The sequence below is a fragment of the Tamandua tetradactyla genome, chromosome 7 (assembly GCF_023851605.1).
Source record: "Tamandua tetradactyla isolate mTamTet1 chromosome 7, mTamTet1.pri, whole genome shotgun sequence".
NCBI lineage: Eukaryota > Metazoa > Chordata > Mammalia > Pilosa > Myrmecophagidae > Tamandua > Tamandua tetradactyla.
The window spans coordinates 171,289,937-171,302,641 of record NC_135333.1 but is presented as its reverse complement, the minus strand read 5'-3'; the positions used below and the strand labels follow the sequence as shown (position 1 = coordinate 171,302,641).

Genomic DNA, 12,705 nt, shown 5'->3' with positions numbered 1-12,705 from the left:
GAGTGCATTCAAAATACCAAACAGCTTTTTAGGTTTTCATAACCACTTTCAAACAACTGAAAAACAAGTGATAAAGATACATCTATGCTTGAAACTGGCTGTTAATGTTATCTTTCAAGTATGCGTCACTTACTTTGAAAGAATGCCAAGTTCCTTGCTGACCTGCGCCCTGTTCTTTTTCTTCTTCACCTTCTCTGCACTTATTGTGGTTTTGCTGAGATACTGAAGAATTGCAGGTACATGAGGTAGAATTAATCTTCCTCCTAGCGTGACAGACTCTGAAATGGTGATTCATGTTTTGATTTTAATGAAGTATCCATAGCCTAATTATACAGTATCTTCATAATAACAGACAAGGTGCTCAGCTACTATGAAAATGTAAATACATTTCAACTCCAAAGATTAAATAACTTTCTTCAGAACTGAAACGGCTATATCACTAGCTAAATTTAACATTACATAAGATGATGGTGGTGATGGTGGTGCAGTGGCAGAGTTTTCACCTGCCATGCCGGAGACCCAGGTTTGATTCTCGGAGCCTACCCATGCAAAAAAAAAACCAAAAAACAAAACGATATAAGAGATCCCATGGGTCTTTATTTAAACTATTTTGGGTTGTAGTAAAGGACATGTTGGTATAATATGTTATGAAGAATTCAGAAACACAGCAGTGGAAATCACTTGATAATTTCCTAGAGAAAAAAAATCTGAATTTCCCCTACAAGGAAAATTCAGGTTAGGCATGCATACAAGCTATTAAAAGAGTTACATTTTACTGACATTTTCCTTTCCGAGGAAGAAGCAGCTACCTCAGGAGTTGAAGGATCATTTGCTCTGTACAGCGTACATACCATTCGTGTTTTCTGCAGCGTCGGCATAAACACATCCTGTCACTGGCAAGCTTAGAACAGTTTCTGTGGGTTCAAAGTCTGGCAGGCTAAGGAGATCGTCAGCTATCTCCATCACAACACTGGCTGTGGCTTCTGAGAGATTCTTTGCTGAGAGAATTGCAAAAACATTTGCCAGGATATCACATTCTGGGTGCCCAGGTTTCTGTTTGGCCAAAAAAGGGAAATATCTGCAAGAAAAACATTGAAATAATCATTTTACTTTTCAATACATTTATTTCTAAAAACATGTCCCATATGAATTTTATACTGAGCTTAACAAATATACGTTATTTATGTATGTAAGAGTGTGTGTGTGTGTGTGTATGTGTGTTTATGAACATTAATTCATGGAAAATATTTAAGGGGTAAATAACATTAAAATCTAAAAGTTGATGGATAATAAATCAAAGCATACTTATAAACATTACATTATTTAGGCACTTAATGTATATTTTCACTTACTCCTTACCACCTTTTCATGATGTAATATCATTATCCCATATTATACATGAAGACTTGCCTAAAGCCACAGAGCTAAAAAGTGGTAAAGCTCTGATGTTTTTTTAAAGGCTACCTATTTCATTTTTTATTAATACTCTACACCCATCAAACAACAGTTCTCCTTCCCTCCACTCCCACCTGTTAGCAGTTTCTGATCTATGCTCTGCTTCTAGAGATTTGCTATTTCTCGATATCTCATACAGGTGAAATCATACAGTATTTGTCCTCATGTCCTTGCTTATTTCACTCGGCATACTTTTTCAAGGTTCGTCCACGTTACAGCCTGTTTAGAACTTCATTTCTTCTTCTGGTTGAATAACATTCCATCACATTTATATGCAATACTTTGTTTATTCATTCATCTGTTGATGGACACGAGTTATTCCACTTTGGCTATCATGAATAACGCTGTTACACACATTGATGCACAAGCTTACACCTCCCATTTTCAATTTCTCTGGAATATGTACATAGGAATGGAATACAGAAATTCTATATTTAACTTCTGAGGAACTGCCATACTGCCCTTCACAGTGGCTGCAGCATTTTATATTCCTAGCATCCATTCAGGAGGGTTCCAATTCCTCTGCATTTTCTCCAACACTTGCTATTTTCCATTTTATATTCATTTATTTTTAAAATAATAGCCATCCTTGTGGCTATGAAGTGGTGCCTCACTGTAGTTTTGACTTGCATTTCCCTAATGATTAATAGTGTTGAGCATCTTTCCATGTTTACTGTTATTTGTATATCCACTGGTAAAATGTCTAAATCTTTTGCCCATTTTAAAATTGGATTGTCTTTTTTTTGTTGTTGACTCATAAGAGTTGTTTTTATAGGCTGGATAGCAAGTTTTATCAGATACATGATCTGCAACTATTTTCTTTCATTTGGTAGGCTGTCTTTTCACTTTCTTGATAATGTCCTTTGATGCACAAAAGTTTTTATTTTGATGAAGTTCAATTTATCTACTGTTTCTTTTGGCACACATTTTTGGTGCCATATTGAAAAATCCATTGCCAAATCCAAGGTCATGAAGATTCGCCTTGATGCTATCTTCTAAGACTTTTATGGTTTTAGTTCTTAAATTTAGACATTCTATTTTGAGTTAATTTTTATTTATGGTGTGAGGTAGGGATTCAACATTCAGTTTTCCCAATATGATTTGCTGAAGAGACTATTCTTTCCCCACTTTGCATGTACTTGGCACCCTTGTCAAATATCAGTTGGCCACAGATGTGTGGGTCAACTTCTGGACTTTCAATTTTATTCTACTTGTCTATATGCCTATCCTTGTGCTAGAACCACACTGTTTTGAATAAGGTGGCGATGGCAGACTAAGTTACGTAGCTGAGAAAAACCATGTTCCCAATCTTAATCACCATAAATTAGACTCTTTGAAATGGTTATTTTTTGTTAAGGTGTGGCCAAGTAAATCAGAATGGGTCTTAATACTATTACTAGAGGTCTTATAAAGAGAGAAAGCCACAGGGAGACGCCTGAGAGTTGCACATCAGCTGGAACCCAGCAGAGAAAGGAGCAGACATCACCATGTGAGAGGAGAGCCAAGGACCCTGAGGACTGCCAGACTGCTGCCAATCCAGGAGGAAACAGGCCTTCCAACCTCTGAAACTGTGTGACAAGAAATTCCCATTGCTCAGCTAACCAATACGCACCATTTGTTGCAGCAGTCTGGAAACTAGATAGTAGCTTTGTTGTAAGTTTTGAAATCAGAGAGTGTGAGTCCTCCAACTTTTTTTGTTGTTGAGTTATCCAACATTGTTCTTCTTTTTCAAAACTGTTTTGGCTAGCTGAGGACCTTTGCAATTCCATAAGAATTTGATGATCAGCTTTTCCAGTTCTGCAAAAGAGCTGCTGGTATTCTGAAAGGGATTGCATTGAATCTGTAGATTATTTTGGGCAGGATGTTCAACTTAACTATATTAAGTATTCCAATCATGACTACTGCATATATTTAGGTCCTCTTTAATTTTTTTCAGCAATGTTTTATAGTTTTCAGTGTATACAAGTATTTTACACCCTTGGATAAATTTATTTGTACATATTTTATTCTTTAAGTGGCTATTATAATGGAACAGCTTTCTTAATTTCCTCTTCAGTTTGTCCCTCACTTATGTATAGAATTACAGCAGATTTTTGCGTGTTGATTATGCACCATACAAGTTTACTGAGCTCATTTATTAGCTCTAATAGTTTTCTAGTGTATTCCTTTGGATTTTCTATATATATATGATAATATTGTCTGCAAATAGAGGTGGTTTTCACAATTGAGTGTGATGTTAACTGCAGGTTTCTCATTAATACCCTTATTTTTCTGAATGTTTTAACCATGAAAGGGTGTTGAGTTTTGTCAAATCCCTTTTCTGCATTTATTGAGATAATTTTCTCTCTTCATTTTATTTATGCAGTGTATTACACTAAATGATTTCCTTAGGTCAAACCACCCTTGCATTCCTTGGATAAAGCCTACTCGGGTAGATGTATAATCTCTTTAAATATATTGTTAGATTTGGTCGTTAGTATTTTTTTAGAAGATTGTTGCATCTAAATTCTTACAGGAAGTTGGTCTGTCATTTTCTTTTCTTGTAATGTCTTTGTCTGGCTTTGTACCAGGATAACTAATGTTAGCTTCATAGAATGAATTAAGAAATATTCTCTCCTCTTGACATTTTTGGTAGACTAAGAGTTGAGTCACTGTCTAACTCCAAAGTCTAAGCCCATTCAGGGGTGAAAGTCTCTCTGACAATGTGGGACAGAACTCCCACGGATGCCACCATGGGACAACACTTTTCTGACTAAAAGGAGGAAAAAGTATAACAAAATAAAGCAGCAGTGGCTAAGATAGTTCAAATAGAGTTGAGAGGCTATTCTGGAGCTACTTTTATGCAAACTTCAGGCAGACACTGCTAACTTCTATTATTTGCCAAACCCTAACCAACATTACTACTGTTAACTATTACAACACCTAGAGCTCTAACTGAGACGCTATAAAGTTTCATGCACTAAGTTTATTTTCCTGAAATCTATAACCTCTAAAGAGTTCCTAGGTCAGGTAAATCCTGAAACCCAGAGGGACCAGCCTCTCCAAGATTATCAACTAATTACATCCCCCATCCCCTACTGTTGACACCCCTTTCCAACATGAAAAAGTTAGAATAGGCATTGCCCAAAGATCCCTAAGGATTGGGAGAAGGATCAAAGGAGAAGGAGGAGTCATAACAGAGAAAATAGAATTTACCAAATGAACATGACTGCTGAATCTTATATTGTTATTTCTTTTAGTCTCCAGTGTCCTGGAGTAGCTAGAAGGAAAAAAATCTCAATTTTTGTGGAACTAAAATCCATCCCAACTTTGAAATCTCTTCTGTAACTACTTGTTAAAATGTACTTTGAAAATTTTTTCTTTTCTTTTTATATATGTGATATTTTTCAATAAAAAGGTAAAAAAAAAAAAAAAGCTAATATACTGTAACCTAGGAGTCAGAAGTACAGTCAAATAATCATTTCTTTTATCAGGCTATGTAATATTCAGAGATTAGATTCATTTTTCATGGGGGAGAAAGGGTGATTCCATCCTCAGTAATGAAAGACTCAGCACTGTGCTGTACATGGCCTTTACATTTTTTTAAGCAGCAAAGGGGAGAATGCTGCTTTCAACTGTTCGCAAAATCCTAGCAACAGCCCATTAATCGAATGCAACCCTGAAGGGTCCAAGCTGTTTTTCTGGAACAACCATGTAACTTGCCACAATCCACTGGATATCCTCCATGCTCAGTGGATGGCTATGTCAAGAATTTCATGCATTCATTCAAAATGCAGCATATATCAACTAAACGTGGACTGAAAGCTTTAATCCTCTGTGGAGGAAGACACAATAATGAGAAATGGTCTGTGCCCTCAGGAAGCTTAAGGCAGATAAGGGATGAAGACAGATGAGTACATTAAAGGCGATATGGGATGACAGGGCTTATGGAAGTTCAAAGAGCTCAGAAGAGGAGACAGAGTCACACAGGTCACAGCGATCAGAGCCAGAGCAGCTACTGAAGGAGTGACCAGCAGGGGAGGAGACAGAGTCACACAGGTCACAGTGATCGAGCCAGAGCAGCTACTGAAGGAGTGACCAGTAGAGGAGGAGACAGAGTCACACAGGTCACGGCGATCGAGCCAGAGCAGCTACTGCAGGAGTGACCAGTAGGGGATGAGACAGAGTCACACAGGTCATGGCGATCAAGCCAGAGCAGCTACTGAAGGAGTGACCAGTAGAGGAGGAGACAGAGTCACACAGGTCACGGCGATCAGAACCAGGGCAGCTACTGAAGGAGTGACCAGTAGGGGATGAGACAGAGTCACACAGGTCACAGCGATCAGAGCCAGGGCAGCTACTGAAGGAGTGACCAGTGACAGTCACCGTTTACAGTGAGTGTCTTGGCTGAAATAGTTTTAGCATCTTTCTTCATTCTTAGGACTGTTGCAGCTTGGGCAATAAATTATAGATCACTCTAACTAGCAAGCAAGATTTTGTTGTCCCAAGTTCAGCTAGTTTCTAAGACAATGCAACCTTATTTGTAAGCTTAAATATTTGGCTATGGTTCAGCTTTAATTGCATTTATACAAATAAAAAATAAAATGCAAAACTTTTGGATATTAAAAACTTTTTAAAACACATTGCTTTAATATCTGATTAATATTATACATACTAACTATACTTCAAAATCAAAATTTATTTTTTATTGAAGAGTAACATTCCCATCAGGTAATTCTAAAACATTCATTCATTCACTCTTCCACACACAACTACACCTGCTATCTGCTGCTATAAGATTTCAAGGGAAGTCAATCTTTCTAGAGATTTTCTTCAGTTGAGTATTATACATCAAAAAGATCCTGTCACTTACCTTCGCTGTTGCTATGGACTCCTACTTCCTCTAACCAGAAATGAGAGAAACTGAGGAAGGGGATGAAGTGGCAACCACGGATGCAGACCTGGGGTCAGGACCCAGCTAACATAAAGCTGAGCCTCAGCCATCTCCCTGGATGAAATCCTTTATGTCTTATTTGCATAGAAATGACATACTATAAAACATTTCTCAACTATACCTATGAAGTTTCTGCTTATAAATGTTCAGTGATAAAAGCAAGACATGAAATTGCTTTATTAACTTGGGAAATAAAGGAATAGAGCCCTAATTCCCAGATTAATAAAACAGGTTTTCCTGAGGAGGACAATGTCAAAACTTTTGGTTTGTTTTTGAAGACTATTTAATGACTATAAAATGTTCATGTTATTTTGGTACAAAAAGAACAAAATCAAATCCAGTTACACAGTATGATCTCAATTTTATAAGAACCAATGCCAAGACTTAAAACATTGCTGAATCAATATTAAACTTTTTTCTTTTATTCTCTATCCCATTTCTCAAACTAGATAAGAACAAACTTTATCTGTCTCTATCACTCAAACAACACAGGTGAGGTTTCCGCACTACACAGTAAGTGTGCATCTGGTCTGTATCGCAACATCTCTGAGCTGTCAATAAATGCAGGTTCTGTAAACAGCACATAATGTGCTCAAAAGGATGCTGATTTATAATCAGGATAACTGGTGTATATTTAAGCTGGAATTTTTCAAATAGATGGAAATGGCCCAGAAATGAAGACGCTTGTGGGACTTTTCCGACTAAAAGTAGGAACTGGAGAAAAGATACAGAATGCCAATTACAAATCAGCTCTTATTCTTAAACAAGTACGGAGAACGGCAGTGCCTGCGTGTGATGACACAACCACGTGCGGTGTTTCACGTTCTGCCTCTCCTGCTCCTGCCCCCTCCCCCGCCAGGCCGCATCAAATTGCTAAGGTGACATCAAACACACCCCCTCAATGCCAACACTTCTGATCTTAGTGTTTAATGAAACCAGAAAAACATCAAAACTGTATTAGCTGATGTAATATATATTCTGTAATTTTAATTTATATTAAACTGCAAAAACTTACTTTGTTCTTTTCTCAAAAAATATCTCATATTATTATAGATAGCTCAAACATTCCAAAGGATATATCATGAAAAACTTCCTTCCCCACTCTGGCCCACCCAAACCTCAACCACTTTTCATAACCATTATTAACAGCTTCGCATGCATTCTAAGCATTTTCTGTTTCATTTCAAGCATACACACACACATGCGCACACACACATTTTTGTGGATCACGCTACAATCCTTATTGCTTACCAACTTACATTTTTTAATTATATATTTTGATATATGCTTTAATTCCATGCTTTAATTCAACTGCCTTATTTTCTTTAACTGTACTTAAAGTATTCCACTGTATGAAAAGACCATAAATTATATTAGTTCCCCAGACAAGTTTTAACTACCTTAGTTTAAAACATTCCCCCTTTTTAAAGGGGGGAGGCAGGGACACAGGGTTATACCTTGCATTTCTGCTCCAGATACTAATTAGCTTCAGCAGAGGAGTAGGGGAATATTGGCTCTCAGATCCAAGCCTGCTGATCTAGGAGACAAAGTATAAACAGAACAAAATAAAAATTTATATTGAATTATGGAAAAAGACAAAAATGACTAAAAACCAGAACAAGCAAAGAAATCTCCCCAGCAGATAAAAGAGTCAAGGGATTAACATTTAAAGGAAACTGGGGATAAATAAAGGAATCCAAAGTATCGTCCATACAGGAAAAGCTAGCAAAGAAAGTGAATGGAAGTGCTAGACATCTGAAAAGTATTAATTTCTATTATACCTATAATATCAGGCACTTCAGGTTTCTAAAGGTCAAAAATAACCGAGAGCTCATGTAGCTAGAAATAATCTTCCCTAAAACCAATTCGACAGTTTCTACACTATACTGACACCAGCTATCATCACCAAGAGGTTACAACCACAGGAAGCAAAAGTAACAGAAACACCTGCTTATCCTTCTTTACCCAAGTCAACAGACAGAGGCGTGGAACGTAAGGAACTATGGAAGTTATGCTCCATTTCCTTAGGAGATAGGATCATATTCAAATTAATCTCAAGTATAAATGCCAAGGTGCTGCAGGAAGCAAAGAAACGTGTTCTGACTTTCAGAATAAAGACAGGCTTGGAGTCAAATAAAAGACAGGAGCAGCGCTGATGTCTGAGTGCCTGCACTGTCACACGGTACACTGCTGTACACTATGCAGCGGGGAGGCACTGACAGAGGAAGGAGCAGGACGCAAAATCCCAGGCTTACCTGGGGCCACACCACACCGTGGAACACAGCATCGACTTCTTCCACTCTGAACTGATAGGACTCCCAGTCCAAAAAGACAGCAGTTACCATCCTGATTCCAAGACGTCTCAAATTTTTCAGTGGGTTAATAAACCTCAGCTGTATCTGTAAAGCAAAGATCTTCTATTTAAAAGCATCATTTATAGCTTAGCATTAATGTCACGGTTAAATCATTGATCTTGGCTCTAATTTATTTGGAAACCCTGATGCTTTTCTCATCAAGCAAGAGAGGACAGTGGAGACACTGTTAAAAACTCAAACGGTGAGATGTGAGCCATTACCAATGCCCAGTAAAATCTCGCTAAAATGTTGTTAGGAAAAATCAAAACCACAGTCAGAGCAGCTATTTTAGATTTCACATTGCTTTATTTTGTATTCAAGTAACTGTCTTAGAAAAAAACTCTGATTTCTTCCTACGAACATAACATTCTAAACAAAACAAAACTTATTTTGCCACCACAGTGGCTTAGACTAGGAAAAAAATATATTAAACCTTCTCTTCAAATGAGAAGGTTTATCCTTGTTTTCATATTTGCCCTTTTTTTTCTTTTACCTTTTGAAAATTAGGAGTTTAGTCTTGTTAAAATTAGTCTAGAGGACTGTTAAACAATTTACAATGGAATACTTTGTGATGTTAAAGAGAATGAAGCGACTGATTAAAGAATGGGGAGATCTCAAAATAGAGTTAGAAGAAAACTGTATTTTGGGAAAAAAAGTAAGATTTGTGTATGCATGTGTATGCTCACCACGGCAGCTGGAGCAGGGGATGTCTGACTCAGCAGCATCCTTTATTTCTAACAGACATCGCCGCTTCCACTGCCGCCCTCTTCCTGAGGGGTTAGGAACAACTGAGCTGCCGATTTGTCCAGGCTCAGGGCCACTGACTAAGTCGCCACCAGCGGGTCCACAGGTGCCCGGCTAGCCACGGTCCTGACCTCAGCTTAAACTCTAATGGAGGAAAACGTGCTCAGTGATGTGATGGATTGAAAGTACCAAAGGTATTCGACAGGGCAGGAATTACTGTAAATTTTGAGAAGAGTAAATAAAGCTTCGAATCAGAATTTCCACTGGATCACAAAGGAGGCTTAAGCCAGGCAGAGAAGATAAAGGCCTCAGAGAAACTTCTCACGCGCACAGAATGTTGTAACAACTAAACAAATGGAGGAAAAATCAATCCCTAATTTCTTCCCCCCCCTTGATTAATATACTGCAGGCTCTGAATAAACAAGTGGCTACTTATTTCTACATATGACCTACATATGTATTACCTATAAGAAAATTTAAAAATCACTGTGGAATTTATGAAGACCATATACACTCTAATATAATGAATCTGATCAATTCTTATGGCCAAGATATAATGAAGACAATTAATATGATTTCAGGGGGAGCTACATTTCATGAAAATCAGGTACCCTGATCAACAGATCACATTTTTAATACAAACAAATATGAACAAGAATGCCACTAACTGTGTACGTTTGGGGAATCATGATATCTCACACACCCATTATGTTTATACCATCTACTTTTAGAAACTGTTTAATTATACAAGTTATAGGGACAGAGGAAATGGAAGGCAAGCACAGGATGGTGGCACAGTTATAAGCTATTCTGTTCTGCTTCAACTCCACTGGTAACATTTTCATAACCAGCTATATCATATTTGGTGAAAGAAAAAGATTACTATATATTAGGAAACACAGTATCACGATGCCTGGGAGCAAACAGGAAGCCAACATTACCAAAACATCATGAGATAAGACAGCCCTGCCCTGCGCCCACAACCCCCAGCCTCCTCTCCACCCCAGGACAAGGCGCAGTGTTCTGTCTTGTCCGTGACACAGCGCCAGCTGCCCTGTTTACTCAGCAATGCTGAACCACCTGGAGAAAAACCCTGAATGTGGGAAACCGAAGAAGATTAACTCCTAGAAGAACAGTCAACATGACCAAGTTCATGCACATTTAAGCAAGGCACCCTATTGCTTAAATGTACCAAAAAAATAAAACAAAACAATAAGCCTCTTGATAGGTATTTCACTGCCGGTCAATACCTGAAAGATACGAAAGATGCAAAAAAGTAAATGTATAACTTAGCTCAAACACATTAATGTAGAGCTTTAACTCATTTAAGTCATATTATTATGTAATAATTCATTATAGTTCCTCAAGGAATACACTGAATTATCCAAGAATTTAAAGAAAAAAAGGAAGAAAGCTCACTCATCTCTGTCAACAAGTTTGACATTTGAACCTAATGAACTGTGAAATTGCATAAATGATCCTGAGTTACCAATGTTCACGCAGAAGTAAGGCAGATTACTGAGTAACTTCTAAGTTCATCAAAAATTTAGAAGTCTTAGAAAAGATTTATAAAACCTCTAATTTTTCATAATTTCATATTCATGGAGGTATCACTATCATTCTCTATAAAGCATAAACAAAAATTCTCAAATAATTCTTATGACCCTTAAACTCTCATATAACATAGGGAAAGAATTTTCCAAGACCTCTTTTTTCAGCTTCCACTTTTTCCCCAAAGCAGACAAAATGTTACTTTTAAATGCCTCACAGACCTTATCACTCACTGCTGAAACCTTTCGGTGGTTTCTAGTACACACAGAAGAAAACCCAGTTCCTCATCAGAGCCCGTGAGACCATACACCTACCCCTCAGACTCATTAGTGTCCCAGCCACATCAGCTTCTGTCTGTTCTTAGAACACGCCAAGAACGGTCCCATCCGAGGGCCTTGAAGCGAATTGTTTCCTTCACCTGAGACCTAGTTCCCCTGGCCACACAGGTGTAAGCACAAATGCCGCCTCCTCAGAGGCCATGTTGGCCACCCCGGCCACAGCAGCACCATCTCCGCCCAGCCACTACTGCGCTACCTCGTTTTATTTTAAAATTTTTATATCATCTATGCTTCCCCTTAATACGCTTGTGCTTTCCGCTACTTTCATGAGTACAGGCAATATATTTATAGTAGCAGTTTTAATGTCCTTGCCTAATTCTATCACCTGGGCCATTTCTGGGTCTGTTTCTATTGACTGATGTTTCTTCTCATATCGGGTGAAATTTCCTTTCCTCTTTACATGCCTGGTAATATTTAACTGAACGTTAAGACATTGTAAATTTTATGTTGGTCATTTAAATCTTTCAGAAGTTTTTGAGCTTTGTTCTGGGATACAGTTAATTCACCTGGAAAAGGTTTGACCTTTTAAGCTTTGTTAGGTGGCAGGGCAGCGGCCCCACCTCCGAGGCAATACCCTCCTGTGCCCCATGCGTTACAGGTGTCGGGCTGCCGGGCCAGGGACCACTGCCAGCTGTGCCAGCCCCGGGGCTGTCCTGCCCACTGCACCCGGCAGGCTTCACCACTCCCAGCCAAGATGGAGGAACAGGACAGACTGATCGCCCCCCACCCCATGAAGCAACTAAAAAACTGAACAGTATATATGAAACAGTGATTTTTCATACAGGGGACATGAGGAAGCTGAGTGCAGTGATCCCAAGAGAGGAGAAAAAATGAAGTGAGCCCTAATTTCACCTGACTGAGTGCCTCGAGTTTCCAGGCTTTCTGCAGGGAGGCAGGGCTAGGAGAGCCCAGCAATCCCTGAGATGAGGGGATGGAAAAGGGAATTTGGGAAGGCCAGGGCTGAGAACTGGAATGGGGACAGGCACACAGAGCATGATTTCAGAGCTCTGCAGCAGGTCCCCTAGCTCATCTTTGTTTAAGAACATACATGATATGAAATTATTCTACTTATCTGATAGTCATTTGCTATTTTTCTCCCCATGACACTAGGTCCTTACGTTTCTCATTTCCCACCTAGAATAATGTCTGGCACCTAGTAGGTGCTCAATGAGTACGCATTGAATACATGAACTGACAGAGTCCCTGCGTGTCTGGTTCACTGCTTCACCTCCATTGCCTAGAACAGTGCCTGACACATAGTAGGGCTGCAAAATTTGTTGAAGGAATAAAAGACTGAGGGAAACATTACAGCATCTACAAAAATGGAAGG

At 38.6% G+C, this 12,705-nt stretch overlaps 1 protein-coding gene across 2 annotated transcripts in view; it reads right to left on the bottom strand.

Annotated features, from left to right (window-relative positions):
* The window catches only part of UTP20 (UTP20 small subunit processome component), a 121,889-nt gene that overhangs the window by 47,896 nt on the left and 61,288 nt on the right, over window positions 1-12,705 (bottom strand). For both annotated transcript variants that reach the window (XM_077111769.1, XM_077111768.1), the window contains exons 28-31: window positions 8,644-8,787; window positions 7,846-7,925; window positions 852-1,078; window positions 134-278 (exon numbers count right to left, since the gene is read on the bottom strand). In XM_077111769.1, the coding sequence (XP_076967884.1) occupies window positions 134-278; window positions 852-1,078; window positions 7,846-7,925; window positions 8,644-8,787 (596 nt within the window). The remainder of the gene's footprint in view (window positions 1-133; window positions 279-851; window positions 1,079-7,845; window positions 7,926-8,643; window positions 8,788-12,705) is intronic.